This window comes from Nicotiana tabacum, chromosome 21 (assembly GCF_000715075.1).
Source record: "Nicotiana tabacum cultivar K326 chromosome 21, ASM71507v2, whole genome shotgun sequence".
Lineage (NCBI taxonomy): Eukaryota > Viridiplantae > Streptophyta > Magnoliopsida > Solanales > Solanaceae > Nicotiana > Nicotiana tabacum.
In genome coordinates this window covers 5,942,758-5,967,476 of record NC_134100.1, presented here as the reverse complement: position 1 = coordinate 5,967,476, position 24,719 = coordinate 5,942,758, and the positions used below count along the sequence as shown (strand labels likewise).

Here is a 24,719-nt window from a genome sequence, read left to right as displayed (position 1 = left end):
GGTAATGCAAAACCTTTGAATTTGCTCTTTTTCGTTAATTTACTTGTTGTTAAATGTAAACATTTCAATTTGTAAGTTTGAATTTTGAAATAAATGTAGAACTTACAATTTATAAGTGCAATTTTTTTCCATCTACATTGTATTCTTTATATTTTTACTTTATATTAATATAAATTACAATAGTTATATAAAATACAAAAAAAATAAAAACTAAAAAAAACACTAACCCGGCCCGGTCCCTTATACCCGTAACCCTTACGGTTATTTTTTATCCGGATAAACCCGAACCCGTTAAACCCGGTAAGCCCCAACCCGTAACCGGCCCGGACCATAACCCGTACAGTTACTAATTTTCCCTATCCAGCCCGGTTCGACCCACCCGTTAGACACCCATAGATTCTAAGTCCATATCAATTTTGACCATATTTATTTATCATTACCTTTTTTCAATTTAATAATTTATATTTGAGCCTCGCTACTAATTTCAAACATGAATTAAATCTATTTTAAAAAATTTCATTCACAAAATTTATATTCGAAATCTTTATTAGTTATTTTTAACTTACACTTTTTTCAATATTTTCTTGGTCATTATTTTGTTTTATCTTAACTTTTTTTTCAATATTTTCTTGGACTAAAATCCATTGAAAAAAATAAGAGATGTATGTTATTTTTTTGGGTACAAAATAGAGATGTAATTTATATGACCATTGATGAAAATATCTATTGTATGAGCTGTCACTTTTTGATGGCCAAAAATGTAACACACGAGCTCATAATGCAAGACAAAGTGAAGCTTGTTTTCCAAGTAGATATTTACTAAATTAATCAGTACAGAGTTAATTTTAACTTATCAATACTTATCTTAATATTTGGTGGTGAAAATTTTCTCTACAGATGAAAAAGGGATTAAAGTGAATAAAAAGCAATAAATACATATTGAGTGAATTTTATTCTTTTTTCAACTTATGTTGGTAATGTTTGGTATATAAACAAAACTTAAATTTTTTATTCATATGTTATGGGCTTAATTTATAAGTAATCAACAAACTTAATTTTTCTTTAATATTTTATAAACAATACTTAATTTTTCATTGACTAGAACAGTGTCAACCCTTACCTTTTTCGCCAAGCAAACTGAAAAATATCTTCCAAGAAAATAATAAAAAAAATTAAAAGGCCTAGGCTTGTTTAAGGGAAAAGGAAACGAGAAATTGAACACCTCTTCTTCATCCTGTCTATTATTATTCTTCTTCATAACCCACGCTTGTTGTGAGGAGGCAAGTCAAATGACAAAGTATTTTATTTTTTTGGGAGGGGGAGGGGGCGGGGCGGTTTACCAAATCGTATTTGTATTGGAATTTGATTATATCTGAATTCTTATTGTGTAAAGTTTATTTAAGGAGTAAACGATCCCCAACAGAATTTTTTTCATACCCAGAATTCGAACCTGGGACCTCTAGTTAAAGGGCGGAAGAATCACAATCATTCCACAGCAATCTATGTTGCTGTCAAATGACAAAGGTGACAAACACTTTTGATAGCAATGCTCAACTAATACCGACCACCCCATGGGATAGCATGGCTCATGAGTCATGATCCAGGAGAAGAGATCTCTTCTTCTTTTTTCCTTTGTAGTGTTCAATTTTTATTTAAAGGGTAAAATCAATTTTATATATCTTGTGAATAATTTTATAATGAATAATAAATAAATAAATTTAGATGTGAACCCATGATTTGAAAAGAGGGGAGCACCAAAGTCTAATAAAAACTCAGGCAACACACAAGAAGTTAAGTTGTGTCTCCTAAATCGACCAATGAAGTTGTCTAAGCTCCGCGAGTTTTAGAATACCAATCAAAATATATATTTGTTATTTAAGGAATATATACATATATTCTTTCCGAAGTTATCGGGAGCCGATAACCCCTACTCTAAGGGTAGGTCCGCCAAGATATATAAGTATTGTGTTACCACAAAAGCAACATGAATCTTGATAGCTGAATTGAATATGGTATACACATGTCTATCTAACTGACCTACTATAATTTTATACTACAAACAATTCCTTTAAATTCCAGCTAATAGGATTTTGGGACAACATACCCTCAAATCAAAATTGTTTATAATCTTTTTTCCCCTTTTAAGTAATATTTGACTGTCTCAGCGGCAAAGAGATTATATTTCGACTTAATCGCCGTGATCTCAAATTTAGTGGGTCTTAGTGGGTGTTTGGATATAAAAATTGTAATTTTTGGAAAAAATGTAATATTTGGAGTTAAGTTGAAAAATAGTTCTATTTAAAATATGAAATTATGTTTGAACATGCATTTTACTGGGAAAAAAAATATTGCAGTTTTGTGAGTGAGGAAAATAATTTTTTGAATATTTTGAAAAAAAGTGGTCAAAATCGCTTTTTGGTTTTTGAAAACTCATTTTTAAATTTTTTTTAAAAACTTACAAAATTTTATGGACAAATATCTTTTCGAGAAAAAAAAAAAATTATGAACAAACAGGATAGGCCTAATTGTATAGTTCGAACTTCGAAGTAGGAAAAAGTTTCCCACATTACTGGTTCTTCTAGTTCTATCTAAGATATGTACATAGTATTTACCATTAACACAGCTAGAAAAAAATAGGATAATGTACGGTGCAATATACAATTATAAGGTCCTACTTAATGAAGAGGAAATCATGTAACAAGATCTGGTCAAATTTTGTAATGGTTGCTTGTCTCAATTCCACTATACTATCACTTTTAGTGTCATTTTTTTGTTCATATACACGGCTACAAAGTAAAGAAATTTGTATAAAAATGTTTTTGGAATTTCACCAAACGTGCTACAGACACACATACGAAGTAGGTTGTAGGTGGCCCAAATTCGAAATAAATTGTAAAAATAGCACGGGTTAGCCAGTTTTTGGACCGTTATTTAAAAATAGTCAGCATCTGTAAACTCATTAAAAACTAGCCACTATTTTGCTGCAATACAGAAAGTTCCAACATAATATACTGGAGATCGGTGCACCTATGTATGAGCTTCCAGCATATTATGTTGTAACTCCAACACGCGGAAAGTTCCAGCATAATATACTGGAGATTGGAGCACCTGTGTACGAACTTCTGGCATATTATGTTGGACCGATATATTATACCGGAACTCCAGTATATTATGCTGGAAGTCTAGTATATTATTATGGAACTCCAGTATATTATACTGGAGTTCCAATATACTTATGCTGGAGTATTTTCAGGATTTTGAACAGTGTTTTTGTTCAAATTTATCTTTACATGAAAACTGACTAAATTTCGATTACTATTGAAATTGTGACTATTTTTGAATGACCACTTGTAAATCTGGCTATTTTTGAATTTCTCCCAAATAAATTTCAATTCTGTCAATACCTTAGGCTAGCAGCTGAATGAATGGGGTCCCTTCTAATTGGGAGTTTTTCCTATATATACTATGATAGGAACATATTAATTTATTTTCTCTAGGTTTTGTAGTTTTCAAACAGTATCTAGGTTTTTCTTACAAATTATATATATTCCTCCCTTAAAAATCTCTCATCCCATTATTAATGCCTTTAATTAAGGAATTCAATTATATCTTTTCTTCTTCTTTTTTTCACACTTTTCCTCATTTCATGCTTCCTAATTTTTTCAATACGAGATCTCCCCTTTTCTCTCTTTTCAATGGTTGCACGTCTTCAGTAAGAAGCTACTAACTTTGCTTCAGCTGTTTAATAGGATAATAGCTCATAACTTACAATTGCTCATCACTATATATAATTATCATACATTTGTGATACAATTTTTGCAACAATTATAATACAAATACAATTATGATACAATCGTGATACAATTTTGATCTTCCTCATCTTCTTTATCTTCTTCAAGTTTCAATCACAACTCTAAACTTAAATTCTGAAACAATATTGTATTATAATTGTATTAGGTATTATTTTAGGTATTGATATATCAGATAAAAATCAAATACAACTTTGATATAATTGTGATACAATTATGAAACAAATATGATACAGTTATAATACAATCGTGATACAATTCAGAAACTTTTCTTCTTCGAGTTTCAATATGAAATTTCACCTAAAAACAACTCTAAACTTAACCAATCTTCCTCAAAATAGAGATATAAACTCCAAGTTATATTCTCAATCGTTTGCAAGAGCACGATTTTGGGGTGGGTCTCTTACGGTGAAGGGATTTGGTAATTGCAAACAGAGGTGATGATTTTGCGTGGGTCTCTTACGGTGAAGGGATTTGGTAATTGTAAAGAAAGGTGATAATTTTGGGGTGGGTTTCTTACGGTGAAGGTATTTTGGGTAAGTATTGATTTTGGGTATCTTAAATGTAGGATATTTTGTGTAACTGATACCCACTATTTAAGGTATATTTCATTTCCTCTCTTTTTTAAGGTTTTGTATAAAACTAGTAAATATAGGTATATAAAGTAATTAATAAGAAACCTAAATAAAAGTAGTAAATATGTTTCTATTATAGTATAGCTAGGTAAAAAGCCCCTTTCCAATTGGTATTTGCGAAGTCAGCCCATGACAACTTTTGCTGGTCCATGGACGTAAAGCAAACAGAAAATTATAGGAAATTTTACATAAATGTCCCAAAAAAGTTTAAAGTGAGCAATCTATAGCCATTAATCATAGACTTATCAAAAGTAGCCAAGTACATATAAAAATTAAAAACCCAAATAAACAAGCTTCTTTCTCTCCAAGAATCACACGCAAAGATCTCCTTCCATATTTTAAGCATTATCAGCAACATCAGATGCAAGACGGAAAGAAAATTTAATGGATAAGGTAGCAAACAAGGTGATGAAATACAAAAAGAAATATATACAAAATTTCAAAAATCTAAACAAAAAGGGACCTTTTTCAATGGGTATGGTTGAAATTAATTGAAAACATATAGATGAGTCATGATACAAATTTTGAGTAAGATTGGAAATGATTTATATCAAAATCCGTAGTTAAGATCGAGTTCAATTTTTTTTTCTACGACACATGTATCACGCACACAGATATACATGTGATACACATTTGATACAAATATGATACATATGTGATACACAAATAATACACAGTATAAACATATATCATTTTGTTTCATGTTCTTCGAATTTCAATTCAAACCACCTAAAAACTCAGCCAAATCATCTCAAAACTGCGATTCAAACTCCTTAAGATGTATCCAATCTATTCTAATAACACCAACTAAAAAGAAAACAACAATTTGACCTTTTTTGGCTACAAATAGCTAATTGGCTAATATTTGTAACATTTGGCTAATATTAGTAATATTTAATGAATTGACCAATTTTTGTAATAAGTTACTTATAAATGGACATAGCTGGTAGTTTCCCAAAATTATACTTAATAATCTTGAAAATAGATGGTCTTGATCTTTTTGCTCTTGCTTGCCCCATAGATAAACATTTATGGTCAAAAGTCAAAAGTGCTATCCATAGAACAAGCGGGGCAACACTTGTTAAAATTAAAGTTGTACCCATAAAATAAACAGGGTAAAAAAATCAATAGTGACACTTAAGTGTCTATTTGTGCAAATCACCTAGAGCAAATGTAGGCTCAACTGAAATGAGGAGCAAAAAATATTTACTAATAGTTTGCTCTTCGTACTCGTAATTATTCTTTGGTTAGTAGATTTGAGCCATGACCACAAGGCGAAGCTATAATTTCTATTAGGAGCATAGAATTCTTAAATTATTTTGTATTTTCTTGTTCAAGTAATAAGCTGTCAACTACAAATTTTATACGAGCAGCAAAAAACCAACACCCTTTTAAAAGGCGAGGAGGGTACTCACTCTAGTGAGAAACAAACTCAGAAGAATTAACCCAAATTACCTTTTATTTAAAGCCATTCAGAGCCTGTCGCCCGAAATCATGAAAATGGTGTGTACATTAAGGTATGAAAAATTAGAAATCATCTTGAATTCCTATTTTATCATCCTAAAACGTCAAAAATCGATGAACAATCACGAAAAATTAGAAATCATCGTAAATTCATGTTTTATGTTCCTAAAATGCCAAAAATAAGGAATAATCATGGTGGAGAGAACTATCGTTCATTAGGTCATTTCTGATGGGGCACAAAATTTTAGGCGATTCAGAGCCCATCACCCGAATTCATGAAAATGGCGTGGACATTAACACATGAAAAATTAAAAATAGTCATGAATTTATGCTTTGTGCCCTAAACGCCAAAACATAAGAAGCAGTCATGGCAAAGCAATGACTAATATTCATTTGGTCGTTTCTGATTGGCCCACAAAATTTTAGGCGATTCAGAGCCCCTCGCCCGAATTCATGAAGATCGTGTGGACATGAGCACACAAAAGATTTGAAATCATCATGAATTCTTGTTTTATGGCCCTAAAATGCCAAAAAACGATGAACGACCACGACAAAGCGATGAGTATTATTCATTAGGTCATTTCTAATGGACCCACAAAATTTTAGGCGATTTGGAGCTTGTCGCCCGAATTCATTAAGATGGCGTGGACATACGGAAAATTGAAAATCGTCTTGAATTCCTATTTTAAGGCTCTTAAAGCGCCAAAAATAAGGAACGGTCATGGAGAAGCGATGAAAATTATTTATTAGGTCTTTTCTAATAGGTCCACAAAAGTTTAGGCGATTCGGAGCTCGTTGCCTGAGTTCATAATGATGGAATGGACATTAGCATAGAAAAAATTGGAAATCCTATTTTATGCCCCTAAAATGCCAAAAAACTAGGAACAGACATGGCGAAGGTGATGACTATTGTTCATTAGGTTATTTCTGATGGACCCGTAAAATTTTAAGCGATTCGGAGGCCGTCGCCCGAATTCATGAAGACGACTTAGATATTAGCACATGAAAAATTGAAAATCGTCCTGAATTCCTATCTTATGACCCTAAAACACCAAAAAATGATGAACATTCATGGCAAAGCGATGGTTATTTTTCATTAGGTTGTTTCTGATGGGCCCACAATTTTAGACAATTCGAAGCCCTTCCCTCGAATTCATGATGATGGTGTGGACATTAGCACACGAAAATTTGAAAATTATCCTGAGTTCATGTTTTATAGTCCTAAAACGCCAAAAAATGAGGAACGATCACGACTAAGCGATGACTATTGTTTATTAGGTCATTTCTGATGGACGCATAAAATTGTAGGTGATTCAGCCCGTCGTCCGAATTCATGAAGATGGCGTGGATATTTACCAATGAAAAATTAAAAATTATCCTAAATTCCTATTTTGGGGCCCCTAAAATGCCAAAAAATAAGGAATGGTCATGGCTAAATGATGACCATTGTTCATTTATGATGGCCCACAAAATTTTAGGCGATTCGAAACTCGTTCTCCGAATTCATAAAGATGACATGGACATTAGCACACAAAAAATTGGAAATCGTCTTGAATTCCTGCTTTATAGCTATAAGACGTCAACAAAACGAGGAACAATCATGGCGAAGTAATGACTATTGTTCATTAGGTCGTCTCTAACGGGCCATAAAATTAGGTGAATCGGAGCCCATCGCCCCAATTCTTGAAGACAACGTGGATATTTGCACACAAAAAATCAAAAATCGTCCTAAATTGCTTCTTTGGTCCAAAACCTTTACTTAAGGATGGGCAGTTGGTCAGATCTAGTATGGATCGTACATGGACGGTAGTTGTAGTCGGCGACTCTCCCAGGGTTCCCTCATCTGAGATCTCTGGGGAAGAGGATCAAGTTGGCCCTTGCGAACAGCTTGATGCACTATCTCCCTTCAACCCTTTGAGCGAAATGCGGCAAAAGAAAAGGAAGGAAAATCCATGGACCGACCCATTTCAGCAGCAATTGCAGAAAGCCTGTTTGCAGTATCCATAGCCATACGTGCTAGTACTCAATTTCTTTGAAAAGAATTTGATGAAGTGAAGACACGCAAAGTCATTTTCCAATTTTACTAACAATCCATGCAATTATTGATTACTTTATTTGTATGTGAAAGTCAAGAAAATAGAACTAGTGTCACCTTCCTAATCGCCCGCCGTCATAAGCAGCGACACTGTCACCGGTAACTTGACTGTTGGAATCTAAGCAACCACCAACTTCACATTTTTGCGTTGTTTTGCCGTTATTCATATAAATATGATTTTAAACTGTTGAATTTCACTGAATTTGTTATTGTTCTTGTTGTTTTATCTTGTTTCTTGTGGTATTATCTGTCTCTTGGATGTCTACTGAATGCAAAAATATGTGTGCAAGGAAAAAATAGGTAGAGACAACGAATGATAATTAAAATATAGCATTCCAAACTTCTAATTTGAGAGAGCTTAAATAAAATTGGAAGAATAAATTAAATGTCACGATCCAAAACTCAATATGTCTTGATGACGCCTATCATGATACTAGACAAGCCGACATCTCATACATACCAATATTTTTAAAATTTCAAATATACGAAAATAGGTTTAAATAAGTAAGAATCTCGTAAAAACTGGACATAAACATTGAAACTCAATACAAAATTCTCCCTAAAGATCTGAGTGTCACGAAGTACACAAGCATCTACATAATAACACAGTCTAACCAATAGAACACTGTCTAGGAAAGTAGAACAGTATAAACAAGAAAGATAAAAGAAGAGAGTCAAGGCCTACGTACGCCAAGGCAGCTACCTCGATGATCTTCGAACTGATGGAACGCCAGGAACCAACAACCGCGATGCCCGAAAATACCTGGATCTGCACACAAAGTGTAGGGTATAGCGTGAGTACAACCAACTCAATAAGTAGCAAGTATAACCTGTGGTCTGACGGTAGTGACGAGCTCACACAATACAGTAAAAATACAGAAAGTAGACATGCTTCTAGGTTCAACAATTAAGCTCAACATAAATAAAATAGGTGAAGTGTGACCGATAGGAAGAGTATGACATCTCTATATCTATATGCCAAGATGAATACAGTATGTGATGTAACACAGTGAAATCTTAAGTACTCACACTCTCTGAGTGCTCAATCTGGTTGTCTCAACCCTCGCTTGCCACACTCATTCACTCAGCACTGTATAGAGCCATAAGGCTTATTGCGGCGTGCAACCTGATCCACATATGTATAGCCATAGGGCTCATTGTGGCATGCAACCCGATCCACACACACACACACACACATATATATAGCCATAAGGCTTGTTGCGACGTGCAACCCAGTCCACATATATATAGATATCACTCACAGTACAGTACTCAGGCCCCAACTCAATCACCAATCTCTTCAGTCTCTCGGGCTCACCATACTCATGCTAAACATCCCTAATCAATGATACGAGATGTGACAATATATATAATAGAGATTGAGATATAACACAAAATGATGAATTTGACTGAGTACACAACTGCAATTAAACAGATAACCCAACAGCAAAGAACGACCAATGTGGGTCACATAACAATAATTAAGCAAGTCACATAACAATAATTAAGCATAGAATGAGCAGTAAATGGGGGAACGAGGCTATAACTCTCAAAACGATCGGTCGGGTCGTTACATCCTCCCCCTCTTAAATAAATGTTCATCCTCGAACGGGTCTAGAAACGTACCTGGAGTCTCAAATAAGCATGGATATCTACTCCGCATCTCACGCTCGTATCCCAAGTATCCTTCTCATCTGACTGACCTCTCCACTGCATATTCATTGAAGATATGTCCTTTGACCTCAACTTTCGAACCTGCCGACCCAAAATGGCCATCGGTTCCACGTCATAAGTCAAATCATCATCCAACTGAACCGTGCTAAAATCCAAAACATAAGACGGAACGCCGACATACTTCCGAAGCATACAAACATGAAATACTGGATTTACACTCGACATACTAGGTGGTAAGGCAAGCTTGTAAACCACATCTCTAATCCTCTGAAGCATCTCAAATGGCCCAATATACCGAGGGCTTAACTTGCCTTTTTTCCCAAACCTCATAACACCTTTAATGGGTAAAATCTTTAGCAGTACCTTCTCCCCAACCATGTAAGCAACATCATGAACCTTCCTATCGGCATAACTCTTCTATCCAGACTGCGCCGTGTGAAGCCGATCCTGAACCAATTTAACCTTATCCAAAGCATCCTGAACCAAGTCAGTACCCCATAGCCTAGCCTTCCCTGGTTCAAACCAACTCACCGGAGATCGACAATGTCTCTCATACAAAGCCTCATATGGAGCCATGTGAATGCTCGACTGGTAGCTGTAGTTGTAGGCAAACTCCGCGAGCAGCAGAAACTGATCCCAAGAACCCCCGAAATCTATGACACAAGCGCGTAGCATATCCTCCAATATCTCAATAGTGCGCTCGGACTATCCGTCCGTCTGAGGGTAAAATGATGTGCTCAACTCAACCTGGGTACACAACTCTCGCTGCACGGCTCTCCAAAACTGCGATGTAAACTGCGTGCCTCGATCTGAAATGATGGACACCAGCACACCGTGAAGGCGAACAATCTCGCGATGTAAATCTCAGCAACTCGCTCTGAAGAATAAGTCGTCCCAACTGGAATGAAGTGAGCGGACTTGGTCAGCCGATCCACAATCACCCAAATAGCATCAAACTTCCTCGAAGTCCGTGGAAGCCCAACTACAAAATCCATGGTGATATGATCCCACTTCCATTCCAGAATCTCAAGCCTTTGAAGCAATCCGCCTGTTCTCATATGCTATACTTCACCTGCTAACATTTAGGCACCGAGCTACAAACCCCACTATATCCTTCTTCATTCTCCTCTACCAATAATGTTGCCTCAAGTCTTGGTACATCTTCGCGGCACCTGGATGAATGAAATTCCGGGAGCTATGGGCCTCCTCAAGAATCAACTCACATAGCCCATATACATTAGGTACAAAAATCTGAACCTGCATCAGCAACACCCTATCATCCCCAATAGTAACATCTTTGGCATCACCGTGCTGAATCGTGTCTTTAAGGACAAGCAAATAGGGATCATCATACTGGTGCTCTCTGATGCGATCATATAAGGAAGACTGAGAAACCACACAAGCTAGAAATTGACTAGGCTCCGAAATATTTAATCTCACAAACTGGTTGGCTAAGGCCTGAACATCAACTACAAGAGGTCTCTCACCAACAGGAATGAATTCAAGGCTACCCATACTCACCATCTTCTACTCAAGGCATCGACCACCACATTGGCTTTTCCAGGATGATACAAAATAGTAATATTATAGTCCTTTAGCAGCTCCAACCATCATCGTTGCCTAGAATTTAGATTCTTTTGTTTGAACAAGTGTTGGAGGCTCCGATGATCTGTAAATACCTTACAAGACACACCACAGAGATAGTGCCTCCAAATCTTCAATGCATGAACGATGGCAGCCAACTCCAAATCATGAACGGGGTGGTTCTTCTCATGGGGCTTCAACTGACATGAAGCATAAGTAATTACTCTACCTCCCTGCATCAAGACATACCCAATCCCAATCCGAGAAACATCACAATACACTGTATAAGAGCCTGACGTTGAAGGCAAAACTAGAACTGGAGTTGTGGTCAAGCCAGTCTTGAGCTTATGAAAGCTCTCCTCACACTCATCCGACCACCTAAAAGGAGCACCCTTCTGGGTCAATTTGATCAAAAGGTGATGCAATAGACGAGAAACCCTCCACAAAGCGACGATAATAACTGGCCAAGCAGAGAAGGCTCCGAATTTCTGTAGCTGAGGATGGTCTGGGCCAACTCTAAACTGCCTCTATCTTCTTCGAATCCAGATTAATCCCCTCACTCACACCACATGCCCCAAGAATACCACCGAACTAAGCCAAAACTCACACTTGGAGAACTTGACATAAAGTTTCTCCTCCCTTAGCCACTGTAACACAATCCTCAAATGCTGGAATGGTCCTCCTGGCTACAAGAGTACACCAGGATATCGTCAATGAAGACTATAACAAACGAGCCGAGATAAGGTTGAAATACACTGTTCATCATATACATGAATACTGCTAGGGCATTGGTCAGCCCAAAAGACATCACAAGGAACTCATAATGACCATAACGGGTTCTAAATGCTATACTTATAATATCCGAGTCCCGAATCTTCAGCTGGTGACACCCAGATCTCAAATCAATCTTAGAGAACACTTTCGCTCCCTGAAGCTGGTCAAATAGATCATCAATGTGTGGCAAAGGATACTTGTTCTTGATTGTAACTTTGTTCAACTGCCTATAGTCAATGCACATTCGCATAGTACCATCATTCTTCTTCACAAACAGAATCGGTGAAACCCAAGGCGCCACACTAGGCCTAATAAACCCCTTATCAAGAAATTCCTGAAGCTGCTCTTTCAACTCGTTCAACTCAACTGGTGCCATACGATACAGAGGAATAAAAATGGACTGAGTGACCGACACCAAGTCAATACCAAAATCAATATCCATGCCGAGCGACATGCTTGACAGGTGTACAGGAAACACATCCAAAAAATCTCGTACCACTAGGACATAATCAATAGTAGGCGTATCAACACCAACATCCCTTATAAAGGACAAATATGCTAGACATCCCTTCCCAACCATCCATTGGGCCTTCAAATAAGAAATCACCCTGATGGGAACATAATCTAGAGAACCTCTCTACTTGATCCTTGGAAACCCCGACATCGCCAATGTCACAGTCTTAGCGTGACAATTCAAAATAGCATGACATGGAGACAACCAATCCATACCCAAGATCACGTCGACATCGACCATACTAAGCAATAAGAGATCAAATCTAGTCTCCAATCCCCCAATAGTCACTACACACGACCGATATATATGGTCCACAATAATAGTATCACCCACTGGTGTAGATACATGAACAAATGACACTAATGGCTCATGAGGCATATCTAGATAATAAGAAAAATATAATGATACATACGAATAAGTGGAACCAGGGTCAAATAATGCAGAAGCATCCTTGTGGCATACTAAGACAATACATGTGATCACTGTGTCTGAAATAACGACATCTGCCCTAGAAGGAATATCATAGAATCGGGCCTAACCGCCATCTGATCGGCCTCCCCCTCTAGGGCGACCCTTAGCTGCCTGAGCTCCACCCTGAGCTGGGTAGGCGGGTGGTGATGTAACTGGTGTTGAAGTCATAGCCTGGACCCTCTGGTGAACTAGACCTCCCAAGAGATGGGGACACTACCTCCTGATATGACCAAGCTCCCCACACTCGTAGCAACCCTGATCCGACAATGGTGGTGAAGACTGGATCGGGCCCCGAGAACCATAATACCTACTAGAAGAACCCGGTGCAGATGAACCCTGAACTGAAGGAGCACGGGAAGAACTATGAGCTGAGAGATGACTGACCTGGACGGGCATTGTATGAACCATGGATGGATAATGCCCCAAGATGAACTGGATGGGCCACCTGAGCCTATAAGGACGACCCCTGCTGTGGTGGAACTGCCCCCAAAAGAAACACCACTGAAACCGCCCAAACCACGAGGCCTCTTGGCCTCCCTCTCCTCATGCTCCTGACTACGAATCATCTATATTTTCTGAGCAATATCAACTACCTCGTCAAACGTAGCATCGAATATCCTTTTCCGAGTCATAAGCAATCGCAACTAATAGGTGAGGCCATCAATGAACCTCCTAATCCTCTCCCTCTCATGGGAACCAACCAAACTGCATGACGAGCCAACTCGAAAAACCTCATCTCATACTGGGTCACAGACATGCCATCCTGACGTAGCTGCTCAAACTGTCTGCGCAACTCCTCCCTACGAGACTATAACACAAACTTCTCCAATAAAAGAATAGAGAACTCATGCCATGTAAGTAGTGCTACACCAGACCGGTCTGTGCCTCTCATAAGCCTCCCATCATCTGAAGGTATCCCTAGTAAACTGAAAAGTAGTAAATGAGACCTTATTGGTCTCCAGAATACCTGCCGTGTGAAGAATCCACTGGCACCTATCAAAGAAGTCCTGGGTATCCTCAGACTAAGCCTCACTGAAAGAGATGGAGGCAGGAGTCTCCCAAATCTCTCTAGTCTCCTCTGCTCATCATCAGTCAAAACGGGACACAACTAGGCCTGGGCAACTGAAACTAGCTGGGCTGGTAGTACCCCCAGTGTCTGAACTCCCTGTATCACCCGCTCTAGAGTACGGGCGGTGGGATTCTGAGTACCTCCCCCTGCCTGAGAATTGGCTACTGCGGCTAGAACTGAGACCGCATGAGCAAGGCCAGTGCAAACAGCCAATATCAAGGTCAGAGCCTCCTAAAGGCCTGGAATCACAATAGGCACAGCTGGTGCCTGAGCTAGTCCCACAGGCTCACCCATATCTGGAACCTTCTCCTGAGCTGGGGCAACTGGTGGATCTGCAGGTGCTGCTCTAGCTGTTGTACGAGCTACACCTCTATACCTATTGCGTCCCCTACCGTGACCCCGACCTTTCGTAGCCCTAGTCGATGGTACTGGTGGCTATCCATCCTGTCCGGTAGCACGTGTTTTCACCATCTATGAGAGAATAGAATAACAGAAATTTAGTTCCCCGAATCAACAATAAGCACGAATGTGAAGTTTTCCTAAGGGTTCTACAGCCTCTCAAAGATAAGTACAGACGTCTCCGTACTGATCCGCAAGACTCTACTAAACCTTCTCATAACTCGTGAGACCTATGTAACCTTGGCTTTGATACCAACTTGTCACGACCCAAAACCAACATGTTGTGATGGCGCCTATCATGGTACAAGTCGACATCTCACACATACCAACATTTTTAAAATTTCAAATATATGGAAATAGGTTTAAATAAGTAAGAATCCTGCATAAACTGGAAATAAACATCGAAACTCAGTACAAAATTCTCCCAAAAGATCCGGGTGTCACGGAGTACATGAGCATCTACATAACAACACGGTCTTACCAATGGAACACTGTCTTGGAAAGTAGAATAGTATAAACAAGACTAAAAGATAAAAGAGGAGAGTCAAGGTCTACGGACGCCAAGGCAGCTACCTCGATGATCTCCGAATTGATGGAACGCTAGGAATTAACAACTGTCATGCTCAGAAACACCTGAATCTACACACGAAGTGCAGGGTGTAGCGTGAGTACAACTAACTTAATAAATAACAAGTCTAACCTATGATCTGACAGCAGTGACGAGCTCAAACAATATAGTAAAAATACAGAGTTTAACTATATAGAAAGTAGACATGCTTCTAGGTTCAACAATTAAGCTCAACATAGGTAAAATAGGTTAAGTGTGGCTGATAGGAAGAGTATGACATCTCTATATCTACATGCCAAGATGAATACAGTATGTGATGCAACATAGTGAAATCCCAAGTACTCACTCTCTCAGAGCGCTCAATATGCGTGTCTCAATCCTCGCTCGCCACACTCAGTCACTCAGCACTATATATAGACATAAGGCTCGTTGTGGCGTGCAACCCGATCCACATATATATAGCCATAAGGCTTGTTGCGGCGTACAACCCGATCCACATATATATAGCCATAAGGCTTGTTGTGGCGTGCAACCCGATCCACATATATCAATAATACCTACTGCGGCGTGCAACCCAACCCCCCCATATATATATATATATATATATATATATATATATATATATATATATATATATATATATATATATATATATGGGATATGGTGGCATGCAACCCGATCCACACACACACACACACACACACACACACACACACACACACACACACATATATATATATATATATATATATATACCACTCACAGCACGGCTCTCAGGCCCCAACTCAATCATCAATCTCTCTAGTCTCTCGAGCTCAGCACACTCATGCTAAACAGCCTAATCAATGATACGAGATGTGACAATATATATAACAAAGACTGAAATATAACACGAAATGATGAATTTGACTGAGTACACAATTGCAATTAAACAGATAACTCAACAACAAAGAATGACCAATATGGGTCACAATAGTATCAACATATAGCCTAAACATGATTCCTAGCATGAATCACAGCTCAAGTGCTCTAACACATAAAGTCAACAAAAGTGTTCAAATAAAATAGCTATGCGGTTCCAGGGAAATGAATAAATCACAATTTCTATGGTGCACGCCTACAAGCCCGTCACCTCAACATCAAGCACATAGCACGAAATTTGGGGTTTCATACTCTCAGAACCAAGTTTAGAAGTGTTACTTACCTCAAACCATGCAAATCTCTACTTCAATATGCCCTTGCCTCGCGAAACGGCCCTTGAATGCCTCGAATCTAGCACCAAACAGTTCGATACAATCAACACGATCTAAAGAAATCAATTCCATAAGAAAATACAAAGTTCTTAATCAACAGTCAAAAAGTCAATTCAAAAGTCGATCCCCGGGTCCATATCTCAGAATCCGATAAAAGTTACAAAATCTGGAAGCTCATTCAACCACGAGTCTGATAACTAGGGATTTTGATATATTTTATACTCCTTCTTGCTTAAGTTTTGATTAGAAATGCATACAAAATAGTCCCAAAAGCTCACAAGTGTGCTTGATTGCAGGTTTGATCAACAAGGTGACAAGATGTCAAAGATCATCTCAAAAGGAGTGAAACTTGCACAAGTATCAAGACAAGACAAAGCACAGACAAAACAGGGCCAGTGCGGCCGCACACCATTCTGAGCGGTCCACACAAGTGAGGTTCAGAGAGTATGATATTTAGGCAAAAAGAGCAATATGGCCGCAATACGCTTTGTGCGGTCCGCACTGGGATCAATGCGGACACACTCGATTTAGTGCGGTCCGCAGTAAGAAGGATCAGAGAGTTGCCAGTTCCGAGTTTCAAGCCAATGCGGTACGCGCTCCATTTCATGCGGACCGCACTAGAAGCCTCCGGTCGCACTCCATTCTGTGCGGTCCGCATTGCCTGAGTTCAGAGAGATGGATTTTTATGTCAAGAGCCTTAGTGCGGGCGCACGTGATTTTGTGCGGTCCGCACTAGCCCCACATGCTTATTTTTGTCCAGATTTTTTAGCTTAGTACAAATAGCTTCTTTTCCTATTTTTAGGCCATCAGATAGTTTTAGCTAAGAGCTGCGCTCGTGGGTTCGAATATTTTAGCTATTTTGGGCAATTTTATCTACATTTCAACATCGAATCTTCTTGTTTATCTTAGTAATTAATTAATATGAGTTGTTCTTCATCTATTTCTTGCTTTTCTTCTTTAATTATGAGTGGCTAAACCCATAGGCTAGGGCCTAGTGTGGGCAATTCGGGGGTTTTGTGTTTTAGGGCTAGATTGACTATGGGTGTTTGATATTTGGGCTAATTTCATGTTTAATTACTGAATTAGTGGTTGCAAACACTAGTTTGTGTTTAGTTGACCTAATCTCTTCTTGAGAAAGAGAGCTTGAGTCTCTGAAATTGGTCCAACAAGGAATTGGGGCGTACTCAAGAGATTGATAGCTCCAATTAAAGGGTTAAACCTCGAGAGAGTAATACCCGATTTGAACCTTGATTGCTTGTGCAAATTTGCATACCCAATTGGTCTTGAGAAAGTCAATTCGGGCAAAATCACTTGAACCACCGAGAGGTGTAGAGTGGGTAAAATCGTGTAACGGTTATATCATACTCCCCAAATATATCAATCATGCCTTAGACTCAAGTATCCGTCAATTGACCACCTAGGCGAAAGTCACTACCCTAGTGCCTTTTAAACCATTTGAACAACCTGCAGCATTTTACTCTTAGCTTATTCTAGTTTTATTTACCATTGTAGTTTGATAAAAGTAGAAGTAAAACAAAAACCCAAAAATGTTTAGAAGTGTAATTTGGAACACATACACGACTCCAAACTAGATAGATACCCGACTCCAACTTCTAGCTCTCTGTGAAAATCGACCCGACCCTAAATCGGGTAAAAGCTGCTTCGACCCTCTCTCGCAACTCAATAGTAGTGCAGGGTAGGCTTCGATCAGAGTCCAACCATACCAAATTTACCAAAATCCGATACTAATTCGTCACTCAAATCACCAAATTAGGCTCTCCAAATCCCTATCCTCTAACTCCCAAAATTACACCTAAAAAATACACAAATTATGTGGGGAATTCAATGGGAAAACATAATTATTGGATAAAAATAACCACAAGTGTCTTAGCTCAAGAAATCCCTCGAAAATCCTCTCAAAAATCGCCTAATCCTGAGCTTGAAATGTCCATAATGATGAAAATCACGAAACCCTCGAAATTAATACTCTGCCCAGTGCTTTCGCACCTGCGGCCTCGCAGGTGCAAGAAATCTCCCGCATCTGCGGTTTGCCAAGATTCCACTGCCTCCGCTTCCGTGATCACCCACATACAGGTGCGTGCCTGCACCTGTGGAAATTCTTCCGCATCTGTGCTCCATTGTCCCCTAATCAAATCCCGCTTCTGCGCTCCATTTGTCACACATGCGATGTCACGACTCGGATTTCCCACCCTCAGGAGTCATGATAGAACCTAAACTTGTCACGACCCGGATTTCCCACTCTCGGGAGTCGTGATGGCGCCTACTCGTGAAAGCTAGGCAAACCGAGTGTTATAAATTTATTACCCTTGTTATTAAGAATTTTCAATAGTTCAATATAATAGGAGATCAAACAGCGGAATAATTAAAATAACCAGAAATGCGGAAGACGAAAACTTAATAGTTTAACCAAACATTTCTACATGAATCCGAAATACAACACTACCTAGAATTTGATGTCATAAAGTCACGGACCATCTACGAATACTACAAATAAAGTCTGAATAAAAATACATGAATTTGTCTCTGAATAAGTAAAAACAGAAGGAAATGATAGAAGGAGACGCCAAGTCCTGCAGACACCTGCAGGACTACCTCGAGTCGCCTGTTGGACTGAAGACAACAACCTCACTGCGGTCCAAAAGCTACAGCTCCGGGATCTACACATAGTGTAGAGTGTAGTATCAGCACAACCAACCTCAAGTGTTGGTAAGTGTCTAGCCTAACCCCGGCGAAGTAGTGACGAGGCTAGGACCAGACTACCAAATAAACCTGTGCAGTTAAATCATATGCATCGGAAAAATAAAAGCAGATATTTATAGTTAAAGATAGGAGGGGGAAAGCATGCTGCGGGGAGTATAAGAAAAGAACAGAATACCAAAGAGGAATGTAAAGAACCCAAAATTCAATTACTAACAATGATAAGGAAAACAAACACAGTATTCACTTTCATTTCTTCCTTGTTGCATGCGTGCAACCCGATCCCATTTAAAATATTACCGTGGCGACGTGCCACCCGATCCTATTTTATATATCTTGTTGCAGGCATGCAACCCGACCCTATTTTATATATCTTGTTCAGGCGTGCAACCCGACCCCATTTCATAAATCATCGTGGCAGTGTGCCACCCGATCCCATTTCATATATCTTGTTGCAGGCATGCAACCCAATCCCATTTGATATATCTTGTTGCAGGCGTGCAATCCAATCCCGTTTCATATATCACCGTGGTGGCGTGCCACCCGATCCTATTTCATATATCTTGTTGCAGGCGTGCAACCCGATCCCTTTTCAAATATCACTGTGGCGGCGTGCCACCCGATCCAATTTACAATTCAACACCAATCATACAAGAATCCCGGCAAGGGAACAAGAGTATAACAACAACATCCCGGCAAGGGAGACAATATCAAAACAACACATCCCGACAAGGGAACAATACTATCAAAACAAACATCCCGGTAAGGGATCATTAATATCAAACAAACATCTCGGCAAGGGAATAATGGTGATAATAACATATGAAGCGCAATAAACCACAACAGAGTCATAACAATTATAATACAAGACTCACGGGCATGCTTGACACCAACGTATAGATACTCGTCACCATGCCTATACGTCGTACTCCACAATTAACATGTAGCAAATAAGACACAACTCCTAATCCTTCAAGCTAAGGTTAGACCAAACACTTACCTCGCTTTGCAACCAATTCAAAATTTTAACAAGCCTTTGCCTCTTGTTTCCACCACCGATTCGTTTGTATCTAGCCACAATTTACTTAATTATATCAATAAATGCTAAATGAATCAATTCTAATACATGAAAATAAGTTTTCCAATGATTTCTCCAAAAAGTCAAAAATCGACCCGGGGCCCACATGGTCAAAACCCGAGGTTCGAACTAAAACCCAATTACACATTCACCTATTCACCCAAATATATAATTTGTTTTGAAATTGGACCTCAAATCTAGGTCCAAATCCCCAAAATTTGAAAAACCTAAGTTCTACCCAAAACACCTAATTCTCCCCATGAAAACCCTTGATTTTGAGTTGAAATCATGTGAAAAGATGTTAAATATTAAAGAAAATGAGTTAAAAATGACTAACAATCGATTTGGAAGAGTAGTTGCCTTTGAAAAATCGTCCAAAGATGTTTAGGTAATGAGAAAGTTTGAAAAATAAGGAATTTTTGGAAAGTTTGAAAAATAAAGAATTTTTGGCTAAGTTATAATTTGCACGGGTACAGATATCGCATTTGCGAAGTCAGGTTCGCAATGCGAACTCGCAAATGCGGCCTAGGCTTCGCAAATGTGAAGGTAGGGCGAATCGTGCTTTCTTCGCAATTGTGAATAGTTGTTCGCATTTGCGGTCCCTGTTGAAGTCGAATTTGCGACATAAGCCTCGCAAATGCGAGGGTTCCTGCCCCAGCCCATCATCGCAATTGCGATGGGTCTTTCGCAAATGCGAGCTCAAAATTGCGAGCCAAGCTTCGCAGCAATTGCGAAGCCTGCAGACCTGCAACACACAACAGTTGAAAATCTGAAACTTCCTAAGTTCAAAACACTCCGTGGCCTATCCAAAACTCACCCGAACCCTCAGGGCTCCAAACCAAACATGCATGCAAGTCCAAAAACATCATACGGACTTACTCGTGCGATCAAATCATCAAAATAATATCAATAACTATGAATTTAGCATCAAAATCAAAGAAAAATATCATGAACTCTTAAGTTCCATAACAACCGAGGTCCGATTCACGTCATTTCAAGTCCATTTCTTACCAAATTTTACAGGCTCAACCTAAATACCATATAAGATCTGTACCGAGCTCCGGAACCAAAATACGGGCCCGATACCATCAAATTCAAACTCATTTAGATTGCTGAAAACTCTTATAATTTCAGTTAAACAATTTTCTTCAAAAATTCATTTCTCGGGCTTGGGACCTCGGAATTCAATTCCGGGCATACGCCCAAGTCACATATTTTTCTACGGACCCTCCGGGACCGTGAAATCACGAGTCAGGGTCCGTTTACCCAAAATATTGACCGAAGTCAACTTAAATTTATTTTAAAAGCAAAATTTACCATTTTTCATAGATTTTCACATAATGTCTTTCCGGATACACGCCCAGACTGCACACACAAATTAAGGTGAGACAAAAGGGAGGTTTTAAGGCCTCGGGACACATAATTTATTTCCAAAATAAGTGATGACCTTTTGGGTCATCACATGCGACTACTGCTCACTCAACTCCAGGCCGCATCTATGCTTTCCCCGCTCACACCTGCGATCACCACTTTGCAGGGGCAATTGCACCAGAGCTGGTGAGCTTCAGCAATCTCTCAACTTCCAAACTTGATCCGTTAACTATCCGAACTCCTCCTGAGGCCGCTGGGACCTCAAACAATTATATGAATGAGTCCTAAAAAGCGATATGAACTTAGTCGAGCCCTCAAATCACATCAAACAATGTTAAAACCATGAATCGCATATCAATTCAAGCCTAATGAACTTTTGAACTTCTAACCTCTACCTTCAATGCCGAAACCTATCAAATCTTGTCCGATTGACCTCAAATTTTGCACATAAGCCACAAATGACACCATGGACCTACTCCAGCTTTCGGTACCCCAATCCGAGCCCGGTAACCATAAAGTCCACTCTCGGTCAAATTTCTAAATTTCCAACTTTTGCCATTTCAAGCCTTAATTAACCACGGACCCCCAAATCACTATCCGGACACGCTCCTATGTCCAAAATACTCAACGGAGCTAACGGAACCATCAAAACTCCATTACATAGTCGTTTACTCATAATTCAATATCCGGTCAACCTTTTCAACTAAAGTTTCCAACCTTGAGACTAAGTGTCTCAACTCATTCCGAAACCTCTCCTGACTCGAACCAACTACCCCGACAAGTCACATCCCAACAATTAAGCAGAGAATGGGCAGTAAATGGGGGAATGGGGCTACAACTCTCAAAACGACCAGCCAGGTCACATTAACGTGGTAGATATTTTCATGGTACAACATGTCCAAAGCTAAAAAGGCAAAAAAGAATCCCGATGAACTGTTTGCGTGATTTAAATTGACATTCAAAATATTTTTATTATCAAAATTTAACATGTTGCTACACTAACTTTCCCTCTCATCTTCAGTAGTTGTATTCAATGGAGTAGATGAAGGCGTCGAAAATCTTGATATAACATATTGGAATTTCATCATGTTACGTTGTTGCTGCCGTTGGATTGAAAAGTCGATGCATCGGACGGCGAAGGATCCATGACAGATTGATCTGGCTCATAGTAACCCTAGTTTTGCCAATCATTTACTAGTTGGTAATTTTGTGAGCTATAGCTTGAAATATTTAATGAAAATTGCTCTAAGTTTACTTGTTGCATTGGTTGAGCTTCACTAGAAAACGGAATACATGGAATATCTCGAGTAGCAGTTTGAGTTTGACTAAGTTGGACTAACGATGACCGTTGACTTTTTTGGATATTCTTTTGATCTACGGATTCGGGTGGTTTCACTGTATATTGTGATGATAAAAGAAAAGTGGATAATATTTTCAAGACTTCTCGATTTACCATAGGTTGCAATCCCATCAATCTTGAAATATTGACTTGAGATGAATTATAAGAATTTAGGATGGAGGAAAAATCAAGAAGATCAAGACGAGGAGAGTGTGTCACAGGGTCAATTCCCATTCTCATAAGCTTTTTTCTAATATAAGTATTCCAATAATTCTTGATTTCATTATCTGTCCTTCCAGGCAAGCTAGCAGCAATTGCTGACCACCTACGGTAAAAAGAAATTTTGATAAAAGTAAGTAAAACAAACTACCAAAGATAGACATAGAACTCTGGAATCGAGTAACTTATGTATATTAAAGGAATTTTTACATTATTAATGCAATTTAACATATTATATATAGCAGGCTATCCACTTTATTTTTAGCCACAAATTCTACTAATTATCAGCCGTTACTTATAGTTATTTTTTAGGTTACCTGATAATATAAAACATCGTTTTCAATTAATGTTTAGAAGTTAAAATATGTAAAATATATGACTCAAGTAAGTCCAAAGACATAGAGAACAAGAAAAAAGTTCATATATACTACTTTCTATGATTAAACAAACAACTTACTTGTTGCCTAATATACTATGAAGTTGAATGATTGTTTCCTCTTCTTCAAAAGAGAATTTTCCCCTTTTAATATCTGGCCTTAGATAGTTGGTCCAACGTAGCCTGCAACTCTTTCCACACCTTTGAAGCCCTAAAGTTTAAAGAAAATTTATTACTTCATGCATGCAAAAGTTTAAGAATGATTAATGAATTGGAGAGAAAAGAGAAAGAAAAAGGGCAGTCCGATTCACAAAGCATCTAGTCTTTATGCATGATTCGGAGAAGGCCCGCACCTTAAGAGGTATGATGTTAAATACAACCAATCGTCAGTGGCGAAGCCAGGAATATCATTTAGGGTGTTTAAACTTGAAATAAGAAAAAAAAATCTCTGATAAAGGGTGTTCAATATATGTTATATACCATTAAAATCAAAAAATTTTCTTATATATACAGTGTAATTTTTCGACCAAGAGCGGTCAATTGACCACCTATGTAGCTTCTTCACTGTCTACCGTAATACAAACATTAGTGGTTGTTTCCACTGCTCGAACATGTGACCAATAGGTACATAGAATGAACTAAATAGAGAAAATGTAATGAAAAATACCAGCATTTTTGGGAAGTAACCTCCAATTTCCACAACCATGCTTTTGAATGTAATCAATGAGCTTTTGATCTTCTTCTGAGGTCCATGGACCCTTCTTAAGTCCATTTTTTTCACAGCAAGGAATTCTTCCCATGTTGAGTAGTTTTAGTGTTTCTTCTTTAAGATTTATTGTGTACAAAATAAAATAAAATTATAAGACAGTGCAATAGAGAGATTTATTCTGTAATGGAAAGTATTAATTTGGGTATATATAGGGTAAGAAAAAAGGAAGAAAACAAAGGGAAGTCAAAGGGATTCGGTACCGTCCTTTGTTTATCACTATGAAGTTATGACTACGTGTCCATATTCTTTTTGAGACAATGAGAATTAATCAGCCATCTAGAGAATAGTCTTTGTGTCAATTTTCCTTTGAGAAAAAGAAAAATAAGTACCTTACTAATAGATAATGAATTAAAATTTTATATACAGACTTTGACACCCTAGGTGAATTCTACATTGACAAAATACGGAAGAGATGTTAGGTACATAAGTAAATATATCTTAGACCCTAGTGACGCATTTTAAAGTCGTGCGGGCCTATGTCCAAAACGGACAATATAACTAGTAGGTTGGGCTGTTATACAGATAGTATAAAAAATACAA

General features: G+C 38.4%; 1 protein-coding gene across 1 annotated transcript; it reads right to left on the bottom strand.

Moving 5' to 3' along the window:
• Positions 1-22,474: 22,474 nt before the first annotated feature.
• On the bottom strand, positions 22,475-24,210 carry LOC107809322 (transcription factor MYB102-like). The gene is made up of 4 exons (XM_075242400.1): positions 24,078-24,210; positions 23,492-23,621; positions 22,672-23,140; positions 22,475-22,576 (listed from the first exon to the last, which is right to left on the bottom strand). The coding sequence occupies exons 1-4, from the start codon at positions 24,208-24,210 to the stop codon at positions 22,475-22,477; spliced, it is 834 nt and encodes a 277-aa protein (XP_075098501.1).
• Between the last annotated feature and the right edge of the window lie 509 nt (positions 24,211-24,719).

Coding starts and splice junctions, on each gene's coding strand:
- LOC107809322 (XM_075242400.1), bottom strand. CDS start 24,210: ATGGGAAGAATTCCTTGCTGTGAAAAAAATGGACTTAAGAAGGGTCCA. Junction 23,622..24,077: donor GTTACTTCCCAAAAATGCTG/GTATTTTTCATT, acceptor TTTAAACTTTAG/GGCTTCAAAGGTGTGGAAAG. Junction 22,577..22,671: donor GCTCACAAAATTACCAACTA/GTAAATGATTGG, acceptor ATCCAACGGCAG/CAACAACGTAACATGATGAA.